This window comes from Neocloeon triangulifer, unplaced genomic scaffold, assembly GCF_031216515.1.
Source record: "Neocloeon triangulifer isolate White Clay Creek 2 clone unplaced genomic scaffold, ASM3121651v1 ptg000004l, whole genome shotgun sequence".
NCBI lineage: Eukaryota > Metazoa > Arthropoda > Insecta > Ephemeroptera > Baetidae > Neocloeon > Neocloeon triangulifer.
This window is the reverse complement of record NW_026775547.1, coordinates 1,480,821-1,500,206: the sequence shown is the minus strand read 5'-3', so window position 1 is coordinate 1,500,206 and position 19,386 is coordinate 1,480,821. Positions and strand designations below refer to the sequence as shown.

Sequence of the window (19,386 nt, the reverse complement as noted above, 5' to 3'; positions counted from 1 at the left end):
GTTTTAATTAATCTGATTTAATCTAAAAATTAGGTCATAGATTTATAAATATATTTTTATTTCCAAAAATTAAAAAAAAAAACCAAGGAGATTATTTTGAGGAATAATCCAAATATTTTTTAATCTTGAATTTTGTAAACTTTATATCTATATTCATGATCAAGATATTAGAGGATTCGAACGAATAAGGAAACTAAAATACTGATATTTATCTCCATTATTGTTAATAATAAATATTTTTGAGACTCTTTTCCTCAAAAGTCAAGCACTTGTAAAAAAAAAATAAAGGTATTCCATCAAAATTCAGGCAATATATTCAGATCTTTCGGCTCTTTTTTCCAATTTATCCGTTTTCCTGAATATAAAAATCACCGGCCGAACAAATTTTTTCTGAGAATTGGAGGCGAATCTGGCTAATATCGCGCAACAAAAGCTAATCCCCTCGCTGCGCGTCTGCCATTGAAAGCAATATTGCTCGGCCATAAAAGAGCGGGCGTTTTCCATTTATGGATGCGCCTCGTATTAGTTGTGCCAATATTTAGCGAATTTCTTACATCGAGGCAGCCAAACAAATAGCGCCGAGTCATTTCATTAGTGGTGCCGTTCGTTTGTCTTCGCAGAGAGCGAGACAGACCCCTATAGTCGTTCGCCCCCTGACAGCAATTAAAACCGCTCGCTTGCGGCGTCGCCGCTGTCGAGGATCACCCTGTAATGGGTGACATTTCATTCTTAATTCGTTAAATGGGCCAGAAAATGAAGTTTTCTGTGCGCCACAGCGGCTGCAGATTCGCCGCCGCACGTCGCCGCACAATGGATGGCCGCGTCCGAAATTCGCCGTTTTTTCACCCCCAACACACACACACATACACGCGCCCGCCCGCACTTTGCTCTTTTTAATTAATTTACATTATTTGGCCGCACGCGCCCGCCATTGTTCCTCCCTTCTATATAGTCTCAATTTTGTTTTATTTTTATATTAATTGGAGCCGCGCGGCCCGAAAAGCTTTTCTCTATTTCTGGAACGTCGCCCTCCGCTTTTTGCCAAGAGTCGGACGAACGTGAGCGGCTTGTCCAATTGCGCTTTGCAGTCTCGTCGTGTTTGTTCGTTCGTTTATTAATTATTCCGCACCAACGCCGCGTTCCAAAAGCACATTCACGGCGCAACCCCCTTTTCCAAAGGTCTATTTGTGTGCATTTAAAATTCTAACATTTGTTAATATTTACAAAAATGTTTAAATAAAAAGTTTTATAATAATAGATTTATAATAATTGAAACTTGTTTATTAAATTTTATTAAAAAATAATACATAATTTTCATATAATGAAGATTTTTAGTTCTTTTTATCTTTTTTGTCATAATTATATGATTATAATATTAAGTATAGAAATAAATATATTTTAGGAAAAGTTAGCTCCATTTGTTAGAAAATATTGTCAAAAGATCCTTGATTGCGTTAATTATATGTTGATTAATTAAAAACTATATCATTATTTAAAAATTAGACACCAAATGCTTGGTGACTATTGTACAAAAAAGCCTGTATCATATCTTATCAACAAAATATATTCAAAAACTCTTGAATGACAGATCTGACGTTAATGCTGACATCTCATTCAATAATAATAATATATAAGCTGTTAATTATGTTTCCAATTTGCCGGTGAATTTTAAAATAAATCGTTTGTTTTGTTTTTCTCAAACTCTATCAAATGACAATTTATATCTTGAAATTCATTTGAAATAAGGTGAACTTTATAAGCAGTATTTGTCCAATGCTTTTATTAGAAACTTTGAGATCACAATATCATTTTTAATTAAATAAATGTAAACTTATTATGACATACTTCATACAATAAAAAATTGAAATATTCCGATGACATTAAAATCAAATTCAATTATAATGAGAGAAAATAAAAATGTATGCAATTTTAGCGTTACGAATAGTAATGTATGTTTTTATAGTTATTTTTATGTGAAATTTATGTAATTGTAAAAGCTTTCAAGCCAAATGAACTTTCATTAAACAAATAAATCCAGACCAATTTTATGATATTTAGATTAGTGAACATCTATAATTTAAAAAGGGGGACTTAAATCTTGAAAATTTTAGCTCTAACAATTAGGAAGTTCCCTGAAAAATTGAGATTTAAAGCATCTCAAAAGCAATTTCAATGCAGATTTTATTCAGTACTTTTTGGCCTGCCATTTTCCAAATTCTGTATAAGAAAATAAAGCCATGGGCGCGAATTTAACTTGCCTTTTAAATTATTATAACGACGGCAGTGACGGCACTGACAATGAATTTAGTTTAAAACAAAACAATAATTTCACATAAATTCATCATAAAAATCATTGGCTCTAAATTTCTTACGAAGCTTGTAATAAAATTGGCAAACAGTCACATTTATTAAAATGAAAATTTTCTATATAAAAAAAGAGTCTCTTTTTCCTCCTGGAAACTTTTAAAAAATCTTTAAATATGTCTTTTTTTGTGGAAATTTTTTGCACCAACTTATTTTTTAACTGTTTTGTTTCAGGTTGCGTGGATCAAAGCGGACACGAAAGCGATCCTGGGCATTCACAACCACATGGTGGCGCACAACAGCCGACTCTCGGTGACGCACAACGGGCACAACACGTGGAAATTGCACATCCAGGGCGTGCAGCGCGGCGACTCGGGCGAGTACATGTGCCAGATCAACACGGACCCCATGAAGACGCAAGTAAGAAATTAATCTCGCAGTCTCTTTGATTCCCACTGCTTTGAAAGTTATTAAGTGGGGATAAAGTTTCAATTTTTCGCGAGTGCATTTTGGCGAAAGCAGAAGTGCCGCAACGAGGGAGAGTAATTGCCACAAGAAAAGGGAGAAACGAGCGCGATGAATTCTCTCTCCGGCGAAAGTGTTTTCTCGCACAGAGACGGATGTTCTTCTCACTTGTAATAAGTTAAATATGCGCAACAGCGCAGTGAGCGACGCGACGTCTTCTGTGCGCGACGATGGAACGAAAATGGGACTGCCGAAATTTCAAGCAGAAAACGCTCACTCGAAATCCATTTAGCAAAGTTTTAGTCTCGAGACGCGCTTTGCTTAAACGGTCTCCGCACGTTTTTAATGAAAAAAGTTACACCCGCGTGTTTGTTAAAAAAAAAAACACATTGCCGGAGCCTAATATCGATTTTAATTCAACTTGACTCCTCAATTTTGGCATCAGGAAACATTTCCGATTTAATATAGGCTTGATTTTGTACAAAATGTAAGTTTTTTGCCTCCAATCAAGACTTTGGAATTTTCAGTTTTTAGTTTAGCTGTTTTCAATTTAAAATATAGGATTATATTGTAGGATTCTTTATTCCTGTGTTTGGTAGTAATATTAATTTATTTCGTAAATATTATGTGTTTTATTGAATTGAATTGTTGGCAACTTTGTTCCACAAAGAATCTATATACAAAGACGTAGCAATTTAAAAATTTAATTTGGAGCAGGAGACTCAAAGATATTTTATAATTATATCAAATTGCATAATTTTTCTAAATTACAATGTATTTAAGAAGGTGGATCAAAAGATGGTTTTTTACTTATACTCGGGCTGAAGTCTCTTACATTGAAACTAACATTTACATACTTTTCTGCAGTTATTCTTTTTAAAGTCTTTAATGTGTTTTTATTTTAACACTTAATTTCTGCTTATTCATGGACATTGATGAGCATTTTATTGCAGTGTAATTTACATTTTTCTTTAGAACACAAATATTGAATTATATTATGAATATTGCGATTCTTAAATATCCTGTAACAGATATTCCATTCAAACTGGACACATAATACGTATTTTGTTTTAGTAAGGTTAGTAATTAGATTGCTGGATCATTGCAAAATTATTTAATATTTATATTTATCGACACGTTCATTATATAATGAAACAAAGTTTTCGTAAATATATTATTTGTAACAATCAATATTTATTATTCAGAAAAAATTAAAATAGTAAAAGCCCATTTTTAAATTTAATAAGTTTAAAATTAAATGTTATGATTTATAAGCCATTGTATTTAAATTATTAATTTATAACATTTTTTGCTGCATAAAAAAATGGTTTATGAATATGTAAATGTGTATAAGGACTGTAATGTAACGAAATTAAATAATTTTGATTTATTTTGAGTTGAATAAATATTTTTTTGTTGAAGTTTTCCTTGACTCTTTACTTGTTGAATATTCTGTTTAATTCTTTACCGCTCTAATTTTATTTTTTGTTTGGTCTTCATGCTAAAGAGATGAAAATCAACGTCTTTTTTTACTGATTTCAGGCGTTTAATGGCGTTTAGCAGCGCGGTTTCAAGCGCGGTCGGACGATTTGATTGCACTGGCGAGAAATCCCATCGCGAATCGACAAAAGCCCTTTTGATCTCTGCGGCCGCTTTTGAATCTATTCAATAATATGCATTTCAATAAACAGCTTTACCGCGCACTGAACGTGCACTCTGGGCGAATGTTGCTTGCTTTCACTGCGCTGGCGAGATTCCAACGGATCATTAAAACATTTATTCGCTTCTGAATTGCTCCGTTCCCGCCTGCAAATCCTTAATCACCTCACGGCTGGCAGATTAATTTTCAAATTATCATCAATCAAAACTATACACATTAGAATTTCAACGGCTCCAACGGTTCCAAGTAGGATCAAGAAGCTGTAATAAATGTCTTTCCTTTTAAATTAAATTTAATTGTTGGAAATGCAAAATTTCCGCATTAATCATTCAAACTGATACTTTATTTTAATATTTTCAATTTATTGAAGATCATTTTTTGAAAAAATATCTCAAATGATTTCTCTTGTGAGCTAAAAAATCACAACACTTATTTTTACTACACATAAACGCAAAATATATCTTACTAATAATTAATAAAAAGAATAGAAAAATGTACAAAGTAGTGATAAATAATGGGGGATTTTTGACCTATAATGTGGGTTTTCTGAGGTGGCAGAGTCTCTTTTGAGGTCGGTGTTAGTTTCGCTATTTTAATTTTTGTGGTTTTAATCAATAATTTCATTTGTTTTTTAACCTGTTTTGAACTAAAAAGACTTAAATTGAATCAAAACCAAAATAAATAAATTAATTCATAACCAGGGAATCGAAGTAGGAAATTCAAATCATGCCTTTTTAATAGCAATATTTGAGAAAACTCCCTAAGCTTTGTGAAAAAAAAATTGTATTGGCCTTTTCTATCAACATTCCAGGCGAATTTTCAATCCTGATCGGATGTGTAAAGAATGCGAGGGCATGGCTATGCGCACGGAAGACGCAAACTTGATGGAAAATAAAATTTGCACTCGCCACTTTTCGGCAGTTTTTTTTCTCCTCTCAGCACCGCGAATCACATTATTCAAATTGCAGCGAGAGGTATAGGCAGAGCGGGGCCGAGGGAAAAATTCCACCTGTAACGCCGAAAATGGAATAAATTTGACGGCGGGTTATTTAGATAAGCCGCTCTACGGTGTGACAAAAGAACTTTGCGCCTCTCTCCAAACACTTTTAGTCGCATATTTTCCTACCGGAAAAGATTAATCTGAAAATTGACCGATGGTGAAATTGATTTTTCGGAAAATCCCCCTCTTTCCTGCGTTTTCGGTTCGATGGCGAAATAATAATAATCCATCGGGTATTTACTTTGAGCGTCGCTCCAGCGCCTGCTAATTTTCATTAAAACTTTTTAAATTCGCTCGCTCGTCGGCGCAGCCAAGAGTTTACTGAATCAATGAGCTCAAAATAATGCAATGTGAAAAGAAGGAGGGCCGCTCTCTTCTCTCGCTGCTCGCCCGCTTGCTTTTCATTAGAAGAAAGTTTTCAGTTGACGCTATTCAGCAGTCTTTTTAAGACGCTAATTACTCGACGAGAAATGTCGCCGCTGATTAAACCGATTTTTCCTACACAGACTTCCTTCTGCTGCTGCCAAATAATGAGAAAAGCTGCTTTCATCGTCGCCAAAGAATTATACTCTCTCTCATCATATGCCATAAAATATTTCCTTTTCAGAAAGTTTTCAAATCAAATATTTACTTGAAATTTTTGAAATTTTTTTGACAGATCGGCTACCTTGAGGTGACGATTCCTCCGGACATCCTGGACAAGGAGAGCTCCGAAGACGGCGTCGCTCTAGAGGGAGGCACGGTGCAGATCAAGTGCGTGGCGACCGGCTTACCCGAACCCACCGTCACTTGGCGCAGAGAGGATTCCAAGAGCATCGTTCTCAGACAAGACGGCAGTCGGGAAAAACAAGGTAGTGTAAACCGATTTTCTTGTTTTTTTGCTGAACAATGTGAGATTGATCGAACAAAAGTATAGAGAGAGTGGAAAAATATATATACATTTTATTTTGATAAGTACGTGAATTATTTCCATGCAATGTTTAGATAACTTTAAAAAAATAACTCTAGTTTTCAAATTTATCTTAAATAAAAAAAAAATCAGCAAGGTTAAGCCCAAATCTATTTTTATTTTTATATTTTTTGAGAATAAGGGAATGTTGACAATAGGTTAAAAATTTAACCAAAAAATTCATCAAGATCTCAATTTGTTTTTCAAACTATTTATGGTTTAATTAAAACAGTTTAAAACTGATGGTGAGAGCAGCTTTTTCAACAGCTCGTTCTAGCTTCTATACAATAATAATAGATTAAAACTAACTTTAATCTATGTTTACAAATAGATATCCTAGCGTTGGAAATGATTATTTTCTATTCTGTAGTAAATGAATGTGTTATTTCCACATCCAATATTTGTCAATGTACAATTAAATTTTATGGCGATATTTATTCAATTTTGCTTTAGTTTTAAATCACTTGATTATTATTATTACTTGTTTTTCTAGTTTCCCGACAGAAAAAGCGATGCTATTATAATTTATTATAACTTAAAAGAATACTTAATCCTGCCGTCATCAAAATTTTTATTTATACTGTAGTTTTTACAGCTAATATTGTAAATTGTGTTATCTCTACATTCTTAATATTCAACTTAAACAATAAACAACAATTATTTAAATCAATAAAAATATATATATAATATTATCAAACATAAATGTAAAAAGTAGTTTTTATTCACAAAATAATGAAATAAAAAATAAACTGTAAAGTTAATAGTTTATGAATTTTAAAGTTTTGCTAAAATTAAAATTGTATTTGTTCTCAATTCTTTACAAATCAAGTCCTATAGATGAAAACTTTTCACGAGGTAAAGAAATTTTATTTACTGATTGTTAAAATAATTCTTCCATTTCTAAAACTCCAGGCTCAAATCTGAAGCAGAAATCAATTTCACCAAATAAGGAGGAAATAAATTCCTCCAGCCTAATTAGGCTTTTCTCTCCCACGTCTTGTTTGCAACTCTGTAAATTGGATGAAAGGAGCGAGCGCTTCGCCGACCGGAAATAAACGTGTTTGTCGAAAGCAGAGAAAAAGTGGACGGCAACAATCACGACGGAGGCGCACCTTGAATTCGCGAGAGGATGCAAAAGCAGGCACATGACGTGCGTCACAACAGGGAGGCAGCGAGTGAGAGTGACAGGCGAGCCGAGCAGCTATGTGACCAGTTGAGCAAATCTGTTGCGCGCGTTGCATAAATATCACCACGACGAAAATCATCTGGTGAAAATATTCGGTGCAGAAAAATGCTCCCCTCGTGGCGGGTGGACCGAAGGGCGGCGCTCGTGACATTTCAATTTCCCTTCTTCACTCGCCGAGTTAAATTTTAATGTCAAATAAATCCACTTGATGGAAAAAGGCTCACTGCTCTTGCTCTCTCTCGCTACCAAATCCTCTTTTATTGAAATGGAAATAAAGTAAGCGTGTAAATAAGGCCCTCTGCTCTCTCTCGCCTTAAGACCCGGTCGTTGTTCCTTTTCTCTTTTTCTCGCTCGGGCGTGAACGGCTGCAGTGTGTTGTTCACTTTCGGGGTCCTCGCCGAGTCGAGGGAGGGGTGGAAATTTGCATGCGCAATCTGCCTGTTTGTGTTCGGTCGGCGGCATTAATTAGCCAACCCGACTTTTCACCTTAACCTGCTGCATAATTTTTGACTGGACGCACGTGATTGCACAAGTGGTGCGCGCGGTTGTTAATCTTGCTTGTTTAGTCCGGCCGTAAGTCTTGAGTTTTATTGCACCTGCGACACCTCGCCCGACCGCGCTCTGCCGTGAATTTGCCGCAAAGCCGGAATAATTGAAAATGTTCATCGATCGCGATTCTGCGAATAGTTCGAATGCGTCGGCAACTTGAGAAAGAATTTCCGCTGATTTTATATTTACAGATAGCAGAGTGAATATTCAAATTCACTATGGTTGAGGAACTGACATTTTTCCTTTAACATCATAGCTTTTTGCTGATTAAAAGGAATGGAATCAATCTTCTTCCCTGGAAAATCTTATTGATATGATTTCAGTTATTTCTGTCACAAAGTAGCAATTTTACAACAAAAACAGTTGCATATTTTTGTAACTAGAATTGTGAAAAAATTTAAAAAAAATTTTTTTTAAGTCCACAAGCCGAGTTAAATTATTAGGCAATGTAAAAAATAAGTACTTTACTAGGGTCAAAGAAAATAGTAATGATATTAACACGAGCTTTGTCTGTAAAAAATTGGTTTTACATAAAAAAATAACAGCTCTACTGGTTTCTGTCTCGATAGGCAACCTCATTTTTTATGGTTTCATGAGCAAAAAGAAATTTTAAATCATCAAAATTGATGAACTTCTTTCTTTAATCATAAAAAATTAATGCTAATATTAATTAAATGTATTAAATAAAATATTTTACTCAGTATTTTTTTTATCTGTAAAGAACAGGATAAAAATTCTAAACTGGCCAAAACTATCATGTTAAAATGCATTTTGTAATTTTGAATATTACAATTTTATTGAATTTATTTTTAATATTTTTGTTACAAAGTCATGGTGATGAAATTTTGTTGTTTTTCCGAAAAATATGTGCTCAAGGGACAAAATGGACTATTTGGCATATTAATCATTAAAATGCGTATTATATCGATCCGTGAATGAGCTCAAAAGTCGATTAAGTAGTAAACACGCAATTTATCACCCGACCCTAGCCCATTATCTGGAGCCGAAGAATCTCTCCCCCGATACTCTCTCTTTTCAGTGAAAGAGAAGAAAAAATACACTCCGCGTGTAATGAAGCCGAGGGCAGCGTAATTCCGCGAGAAATAAAAGGCCGAAAACGGCGGACTGGCCGCCGCAAAATCTCTTTACAAGGAAATTAATCGGGGCTCTCCGCTTTTAATTACCCCCGACGAGGAGGAGGCGGAGGAGGGTGGAAAAGGGTGCTTGCTCTGGCTTTGGCGTTCAGAGAGAGCGGCAATTAGCTCTGTTTGGCTGGCAACAGGCTGATTGAAGAGTCGTGTCGCCCAAGATCGGCGCTTTGTTGCGTTTTTGTCGGCGGCGCCGAAATCGGCCTGAATGCAGGCCCGGCCAGAAGGCACTTTATGGCTCTCGCGCGCCCAAACCGCAGCGCGCAGTTTGGCTCGGGCGCGCATTAATCTCTGTCAAACACACGCTGCCGGCCGCCGCCGCCGCCGTCGCCGACGACGACGGCGACTCGACTGCTCCACTTTAAAATAATAAAGAAAGAAAAGCAGAATGAGAGAGAGAGAGGCAGAGCTGGACGGCCACTCGCGTTAATGCAGCACCCGAGAAAAGCTCCTTGCGCGCGACAACGCCGAGTCGCGCCCAGACTCTCTCCGAATTCGCAATGCCTAGTTTTTTTTCTAACTGCAATTTTAGCAATTACAACCAGCGACAAAATAAAATAATGAGACATGCAGACTAATTAGGTTGGTGGTTTCGCTTTTGTGCGTTAAAAGAGCAAAGAAATTTGTAGCGACTAAAGTATATATTTATAAATTATTTTACATTTAATGTACTGCAATTTGCGCGGTATTAATTATGATAGGGCTACTAATGATTGCAAAATATTTTTAATTGTAGACAAATAAAAAATGAAAATTACTGTCAAAATACAAGCTGAAAATATGTACATTTGCTACAAGATACATACACATTTAAAGATAGATAGATAAATTGATAGTTTAAAAAGTTTATTACTATCAGATGTCCATGTCACATTATTCATTATCAAGTTTCCTAAAGAGTAATTTAATTTATGATGTTTTTACATGCATGATTTTCTTAACATGCACTAAATAAAACAATAAATAATATTAATAAACAAACTCTATCAGTAAATTAAATTTCAAAGACTAAAAAATCTTTTAAATAATTTTACAATTATATATAAATTAATTTTTTATATTTTAGTTATTTATGTAAAATAAATTGATAAATAGAATTTAAAACTATTAAGACATAAAAAAAAAAATATTTGACTAGTTTTATTTATGTATAAATATTTCCTTACAACACTGTTTCAATATATATATTCATATCTTGACAAAAAAGATATTCTATTGTCAAAATCATTTGACAGATTTGACCTTGGTATTATTCATAATTATAATTTCTGTTAATTGGATAATATTCCTTTTTATAGTGATTCAATGGAAGATTGAAGAACAACCAACGCGGTACTAAAATAGACTTGTTATTATTAAGCTCGAGTTTACTCTTGTATTGTACGAATATTAAAGATCACAACGCAGATCAACATAACCAACTTCTAAAATTTTTGAAAATATTCTTAAAAGTGAGTACTCGAGGAGAAAGTTGTATGATCAAACGTTTTCAAACTTTATTCGGTACAAGATTATGCAGTAAAAACTCATTTAAATATTCAATTTATTTTATTTAATAGGCTATATCACGGTTATTAATTTTAGATAAAAAAAAATAATCAATATTTGAACAAGAAGAGCACTAAAAAAATCAAAGTTTGCTGATTTTTTGTATTATTTCTTGAGAATCAAGTTGCAGATTGCAGATCATAATCGACGATGCCGTTTTTTGTGAATAAAATCAATAAAACGTTTATTCATCAAGGTGAAAGCTCGTGTTTTTAATTTATTTGTTTGTATGCAAAATTTAAATAAAAGATTCATTTTTCGTGGTTTTTCTCCCAATTAAACTTCTATCAACTGAAATGAAATAGTGATTAAATTTGATAAGTTCAAAATTTCCCGAATTCACTTAGAACGAATCTGCATTGAAACCGTTTGATCATCGCTAAGTGTATTTACGTGCATTGTTGGCAAATGGTGGCGGTTGATTAGGCCGGCACAGGCAAATTAACGGGGCTTTACTCTCCCTTGGACAAATATTGGCGCGGCGGCTGCAAAAACGTTGTTAATCACGGGGTGATAGTGAAGCGCAATTATTTCCCAGCATGCGCTCGGCCTGTTTGCAAACAACACACGACGTTGGGCGACGACGACGATGATGATGATGAGAGCGATTTTTGCCTGCGAATAAAAAGCTCCTCTCTCGTCGCAGAGCACAATGCGAAGCGAGAGTGAAATGGTGTGCGATGGTGGGCGCGTGTTTGGACGCAGCTGATACCACCGGGTCCTGATTTATCTGCTGCTCGGACGCACCACATCAGCTGCTGCGAGCCGAATTTGCAAGCCAATCTTTCCGAATCTGATCCGAGTGACACACACAATGCGACACACACGCGCGCGCGCTCACACGCACGCACACGGTCCATTTGCAATTAGTGCCGGCTTTGCGTACGTATATACGAAGCCGCCGCATTGTTCGACGGCGGCTGCGGCAATATTTACGTCGATTCCGCGTGTTTGTTTGCTCTGAAAAACGTACGTGCGCACCATCCGATGCTGTATATAGTACGTTTTGTTTGCTCAAGTTTTTTTCAGGCAGGGAAACATTTTTTCATGTTGAAATTTGCGAGAAGCTGTTAAGTTATATTTCCTCTTTGATGCCTATTAAAGTGAAAGTTTGCGGGTATTTTTTTATTTTTAAATAAAAGTTGAACTAAAAATAAAAAATAATCTTGAAATATTGTAAGTATTTAAATTATGATTAACACAGCAATGAAAACACGAAGAAATTTTCAATTTAGACCCATACAAATTTTCCAATTGACTGAGTGAGAATTAAATAGGTGCTTGAAATCCCTGCATTGATTTAAATTTTTAATTTTTAAATATTGATTATTACAATTTCCAGTAATCATTTTGCGATTTCAAGCATAACTGCATTGCAAAACCTAAATAAATTGATAATATAAACGATATAAACACAATTTGCAACTATGTAAAAATAAATTTTGACTTCAAATATATTAATTTTCAACCCCAAATTAAATGTAATGCACGCTCGAAAAGGTCTTAATTATTAGAGGTAAGATTAATTTCTAATAATTACACATTTTATAAATAAACATATACATAATATGTTTTTAATATAGGTTAACGTTTGCTGTTAACATCAATTCAACACTTAAATTAAAAAGTTTTGTGTTTATTTTGAATTCATCGGGACAATTAAAGTAACTTCAATGAAAAAATTTGCTTATAAGTAAATTTATATTGAAAAAAAGTTGTAATTGTGTAGGATTTAAAATCTCACAATTTTTATTCAATAATATGTTAAATATTGACCTTCTCAATCTCTAAACTTTTTATTTGGAAAATAAATCTTTTCTTTTTTTTTCTTTTAACTTTGAAAACCTTCTTTTGCTAACAAACAGCATAAACGTTTGTTTTAATTTTCAAGAGTAATTATTTGAATAAATTTCATCGCAACCCACATTATTTTCTGCACTCTGGAGTTATTAGTGTTGGCTAGAGAGAGCATAGAGCACGTTCAGTGCTTTGTTGTTGATATGTGTGTGTGTGAGGGTGTGCAAGTGAAGTGCCACGTCCATTTGAGTTATTTACGAGAGTGTTGTATGCTTTGTGATTGCAGTCGTGCGCACTGTCGAAGGCGAGGTGCTTTTGCTGACCAACGTGGTGCGCTCCGACATGGGCAACTACCTGTGCATCGCCTCCAACGGTGTTCCGCCCTCTGTCAGCAGGCGATTTGCCGTCAACGTCCATTGTGAGTGATTTTTAGGAACTCCATTCAAAAGGTTCTGTTCTATTGAAAATTATACACGTGTTTTTTTTTTATTTATCAAGTTTTGTCATCATTTTAATTAAAAAAATTATGTTCCTTAATTGTAGGATTGGATTATTAAAGGCCTCTCCAGTTAATAATTTTTTTATTCCTGAAATTGATAGCAATGATAGCATAAAATATAATATTTTGACTGCAGTTGAAATGGCAATCATAAAATTCGCATTAAAAAGGGTTGAAAATGAGTAAAATTGAACGTTTTCTCGCCAAAAGCATTTTTTGAACCTAGACTAGAACTTTTATTGTTGTATTGAATCTATTGTTTTAACAACCTTGATTGACGATAAGGTTCAAAATGCTTTTGGTAAGAAAATTAGAACTTTAGATGAGCCCTGGTTTTAACCTTTATGTGCTAAAATTTTCTGAGCTCAGGCATAAAATCTTGTGATCTTTGGAATTCAAGAATAAGAACAGAAGAGGGCCATTGAAAATATCCTTTTGAATGCGTATTTTTTTTTCAAATCTATTTAATATAAATGATATTAAGTAAATTTAAAAACAAAAAAGGGACAATTATTATCTTCAATTTATGTATTTAGGTTTTGGTTTCACTCAAATTCTCCGCCGCTTTTGTATTCTTTTTGCACACATTATCTCTCATTTTTTTTTCTTCCCCCATGCGGTTGCCGGCAGCATACTTTTAATTTTCCCCCTGGTCGCCGCCGTTCATCCGGGAGCAATTAGTAAATTGAGCAGTGGCAACAACGAGAGAGAAACTCGCTCGCTCGCATCCGCGTCGTTGCCGCTCAATCAGCGCTGCGCCGCAGTAGGACTCCTCCGAGTAATGATAACGGAGCCTTTTTGCGTGTTTGCGTATATCGACTGCTGCTTTCTTTTTTCTTTCTATACCAAATGCGAAACACAATGGAATTTTAGCGCAGCGTTGGAAACTTTTTTCTCTTTTTTTTTCATTTAAATTGGTGCAGGCGCCAAGTCGTAAATTTGGCCGGCGGATTAATCAGTCGACGCTCGTTCTTTGTTGCAGTCCACCCCATGATCAAGGTTTCGAATCAATTGGTGGCCGCCCCCGCAGGCAGCGACGTCACTGTCCAGTGCTACGTGGAGGCCTCGCCCAAGGCTATGAATAGCTGGCACAGAGACACAGGTGAGAAGCATTTTTTAAGTCCAATAATTTTCTTCCTCCAAACTGAACGAAAATATTTAAATCTAAAAAAAAAAAATTAAAGTTTTGCTGATTTGGTCAATTTTATCGATAAAATAACATAAATTATCCTTGTTAAAAAATGACAGGCGTACCACAGGTTGCCTACTTTAAAAAATTACAGGCATTTGAATAGTTCACGAAAGAATTGTTTTAACCCAGGAAAAATTCACGCCAGTCAGAATTGCTCACCATCTATTAAGGGGGAGGGTTGCTTTGAAACAAATTCTCTGATATTTTGCAAGAGCTACTCTTTTATGAAAAAACTGAATTTTATAGGTGGCACATTTTTAAATTTCTATGATTTAGTAATTATTCTACTGTTTACAAAAACATGAGACCAAAGCCAATGGTTATGAAATTTTAGAAGTTTAAAGAACCTTGGCGAGTTTACTACAATTAGATAATTGGCTAATTATAACAAATTTTGAGGAATTTAGTGTTCATTATTGGGATAAGACGTTCACTAAATGGCTTTAATTATCTTCCTGATAATATTAAACATGGCCTTGTGTTTTTGCAGAGAAGCCAATTATTTTATTTATAAATAAAATAATTAGCTTATTTTATTTTCTGTTCATTAGTTGGGCCATAACAAAAATAACAATTAACTTTGTAATTTTTTTCGAACAATCTGCTTAAAACACAGCACAATAATGATGATGAAACCAATTAAAATAATTAAAAATCAAAGTATTTTCCAGAATGCGTTCATTTTCTAAAAAAAAAGTATATCAAATTGGTTTGAAGGAAATTAAAAACACAAAATTTATATATTCAATTACGTGTTATGAGTTAAAAGAGTTAAATAAATTTTTAGATCAAAAATGCATAAATTTCTTACCATGCAATACGAATGGAGTAAAATTTTGGAGGCATTAAAAAACCACTTACACATTCCGAAATTTATGTTATTCTCCTCCAAGGACCATAAAAACGGGAAAATAGGAAAAACTTTTGGAGGCAAATTGAATGCGAAATCGAAAAAGAAATGGCTCGTGCTCCTATAATTCACCAACAACCAAAAACGCGCGGCTATTGAACATCTGTGCGCGCGTGTTTGGCGAGCGAAAAAATAATTTCCAAATTTATGGCGGCGTGCAACATTGAGCAAAAAGGGGTCTTTCCGGAGCCAGCCGTGCACAAAGTTTGCCAATCGGAACACGTAGCAGATTTTCGCCGCCCATTCGCAGGTGAGACTCAACAGGTTGCCCTTGATTGTTTTCTTCTTCAGTTGTGGCGCAAAAAAAAAAAGAACGAGAGTTGTATCAAGGAGCAAAATAAATATATGAGATCTTTTATTGGCGTTGGGAGGATGGATGGGGGCAGGTCGGTCAACAAACGAGAGAAAGAGACGATTTTCCACAACCCCTGCTTGCTTTTTATACCCGTTCACTATTTATTGCCCGCGTCAGCAAAAATAGGTGCGGGTTAATCAAAACGCTGCTGGTACTACTTTTGCTTCGATTTCCAATCGGTCTCTCTCTTGCTCCGCCGCCTAATAATGTGGCGTGTGTGTGTTTGTGTGTGCGCTCTTCCTATATATTCCTCCCAACTCCTTTTTTTATTGACGACGACCCAACTTTTATTCTCTCGTCTGAAATGCGCCCGAAATCCCCCGGCGCATGCATATACGCTCAACTTTCGATAACTGCTGCTCGAGGCGGCACTTCCTTTTTTTTCTCTGGGTCTCAAACGAGTCGTCTGGAAACAAGAGACGACGTTGCAATATTCAAAGGTCACTGAATTTTTTAGTTTATAAAATAATGCTATTTAAATTAATCTACTAAAAAATCTTATTTTAATTATTCTGACATATAAATTAATAAATAAAATTAAAGTATACTATATTTTCATTTTTAAGTTACTTCTTAATAACATTAGTAATATAATTGCTAGATTTTATGGCACTTTTAAGATATAGTGCAACTTCTATACATTTTTAATAGCTAATTTTTTTATAAATTTACACTGCGGGAATGCAATTTCTATATGAAATATTATAAATAATATAATTAATTAACATTCTTACCTTCTAGGAACCTAGAAGCTTTCATTTGATGTACAAATTTTTCCGGAACAAATTATTAACACATTAGAAAAATATATTGAACTTTTAAAATTTCATTGCATAAATATAAATTATGAAAAACTTCAGAAAAAGTGGACGACATCCAGTCACATCCATTTCTCAGAAATCGTGTTGTTGTTGTAAATTAGACAAAAATCTGAAAATATTGCCCAATTACGTCACTCACTTAAAATGTTCAAAATCAAAACGTTTCAAAGGGGAGGAAATTTACTGATGTTTATTGTTAATACAATAAAAATTAAAGAAATATTACTTTTGAAAATTAAAAATATAAATTATAATTAGAGTGGTGTAAAAACGTCTTTTTGATCTACTGTATTCAGCAAAAAATTCATTCTGACGACGTGATGACCAATCTATAGAGCTGACAACTTTCTCATTCAAAATATAATTAAGAGTGATAAGAAAGACATGTTTGGAATATTTCACGAACAAATTATGCAATTTGTTTTGAGCTTTCTTTACTTTATATATTACTGTTTTCTCCTTATTTAAAGTTGTGCAACATATCAGTATCTGAACAAGTACCTTGCCACCTTTCGAAATTTTAGTAAGCTGTTTACTAGAGCTGGCTGCCAATTCTCTTCTCTCCCGAAATCATATTATACTTCATGAATTTTAAAACAAACTTACAATATTGTTAATTTTACTTACATAGAATTTGAAAGAAAATCATTTTCTTTAAAGATTTTTTGTACTTAAATGCAAACATTTTAAAGACCACATCTTATTTGTTTGGAAGTAAAACTTCTTAACCGCAGTCAGATTATAATCAACTAAATGAAATCCACTGGAAGCTGGTTAGAGCCAATTTGAGCATGCAAGAGGGAAGGGCCTAGATTATAGATTTAAAGCGGCAGTTGGTCCGGGCTTTTCGCACCAATTTCAATTCGAGGAGCTGCGGCCGCAAACTGCCGTCGGGCCAGTTGGGCGCGCATCTGTTACAAGGGGCCAAGTGCAAGCAAGAGTCGTTTGGCTGCAGCTTCTCGGAGCAGTCGAGCGTCGATGCAGCGCCGGTTGCATAAGCCTTAATTAAATGGCGAGCGACTGCAGTCATTGTCGACGGGCGAAATTAATTACTTATCCAGCAGAGCTCAATCATTTATTCTCGCCACACAGTTGTGTTTTAATGAAGTGCAGCTGGCGGCTCACTCGTTCGCTAGCTCGCGCCACTTAATGTGCCGCCGCCGCCGCCGTTTTCATCTCGCGCCCGCCCTATTAATTTTGTTTCAATTCGCTCCATCGTGTTTGCTTTTCCAGCGCCACTTTCATCTCTACTCTGCCTGGATCAAGTGAATCTTGTCACTCTCTGCAATCAAATCGCGTTTGACGTGTTCAACGACACCACTCGCTCGCTTTGTTCCCTGCGCCAGCCATTGTTGATCATTTTTAATGGTCTCTGCTTTTTACGCCAGAGTCACGTTTCATTCGAAAAATGATGACTTGATGGCAATCTCTAGTTTTACTCACATTATTTGCGTCGAATGATTGCCTGTCCAATTAATCGTTATCGACTTGCACCTCTATTATTATACTTTTTTATTTAATTTTAAAGAATTTTTAATTAATGTATTATTAAATATAAATTATTTTCTAATGTTGTATTCTAAATCTAATTTGCATTATACTTTTCATAAAAGTGAAGTAAATAAAGAAAACACATTTCTATACTCTTTACTTCTTTGGACGAAATGGAACTTATATTTGGTCGTCTGATTTTCATTTTTATTATTATATCTGAAAGTTTTTTAATCCTCTCGGGGAAGTAAATATTTTGTCAAGTTCTGATTCTTCCACACTTTCAAATTTTAGTAAATCTACAATATTTTCTGATGTACATGGACATCCACTAAAATCATAAAATGAGCAAAATTCACGCAATCTTAAGCCACATAAACGTCATTATTAGTTTATTTAAAATCTCCATTTTCAATAAGACTGGGTAAATCAATCAAAGTATAGCGTAAAAAAACCAAATTAATTAGGGTTTTATTTGCACTAGTAAAAAAGTTACGTAAGAAAGTAAAAATTTGCTTATATTTTCTATTCTGCAGCTGAAAAATTAACTTAATCTAATTTGCTAGTCACATAAATGCAATTTTACTGCCACTGTTAATAATTTTTGCTATGTTATGGTAATTTATTTATCTATCGGAAATTATTACAAAATACTTTTTTTTATAACCGCTCATCATAATTACTGTCTAGTATCTGATCTTTGATTTATTAAAAACACCCAAATTACAAAGTTATAAAATATTTTACGATTTTTTTAATACTTGTAACGATTCAAAAAAATATATATATATAATAAAAATAATTTCAATAAATAGCAATATTTTTTAAGAACATTCACTATGTGACTTGCAGCCAGTGCCGTTTAAAAATTTTGGAGAGTTTTTATTCTGTGATCCCGTGAGCCGCACGTCACCCTGATTAGAAACGGCGTGATCACGAGGCGAATCTGCACTTGATTGAGCGTGACAAAATGCAGTCGATCAAGCGCCAGGGGAGTCGCAAAGCTGCCATTACGCTTAATTAATGAATCCAGTGCCCGTGGGAAAATTAATTCTGTCGCTGCTGCGGCGTGATTAACCGACGTGCATTTTGCGCAACGAAACGAGGGTAAAAATTTTCTTTCTGTGTTGTCAACAGGCGAGAAGCTGATGGAAAACGCCAACAAGTACGTGATAGCGGAGAACGCAATCACCCCGTACTCGCTCTACATGAACCTGACCATCAGGAATTTGGAGAAACGCGACTTCGGCGGCTACCTCTGCTTTTCCAGCAACGCACTCGGCAGGGTCGAGGCGGGTGTTAGACTGCAAGGTTAGTGCAAAAATTAATGTTGGTGCTTTTGAGCGAAAGGAATGAGAATTTAAATGTGAAAATGGCGTGGGAGTGAAAAAAGTATTTTTATATTTAAATTTGTTGCATTGCGTTACGCTGAAAAGAGTATTTTGAGATATGAACCTAATTATTAAACATTTCATTTTTTTTATAAATTAATGTTGATATTATTACCATTTG

The 19,386-nt window shown here is 34.7% G+C and overlaps 1 protein-coding gene across 2 annotated transcripts in view; it reads left to right on the top strand.

Moving 5' to 3' along the window:
* LOC132193431 (lachesin-like) overlaps positions 1–19,386 on the top strand; it is a 109,070-nt gene that overhangs the window by 83,753 nt on the left and 5,931 nt on the right. For both annotated transcript variants that reach the window (XM_059614091.1, XM_059614090.1), the window contains exons 4-8: positions 2,539–2,724; positions 6,088–6,280; positions 12,893–13,024; positions 14,088–14,207; positions 19,012–19,185. In XM_059614091.1, coding sequence (XP_059470074.1) covers positions 2,539–2,724; positions 6,088–6,280; positions 12,893–13,024; positions 14,088–14,207; positions 19,012–19,185 — 805 coding nt within the window. The remainder of the gene's footprint in view (positions 1–2,538; positions 2,725–6,087; positions 6,281–12,892; positions 13,025–14,087; positions 14,208–19,011; positions 19,186–19,386) is intronic.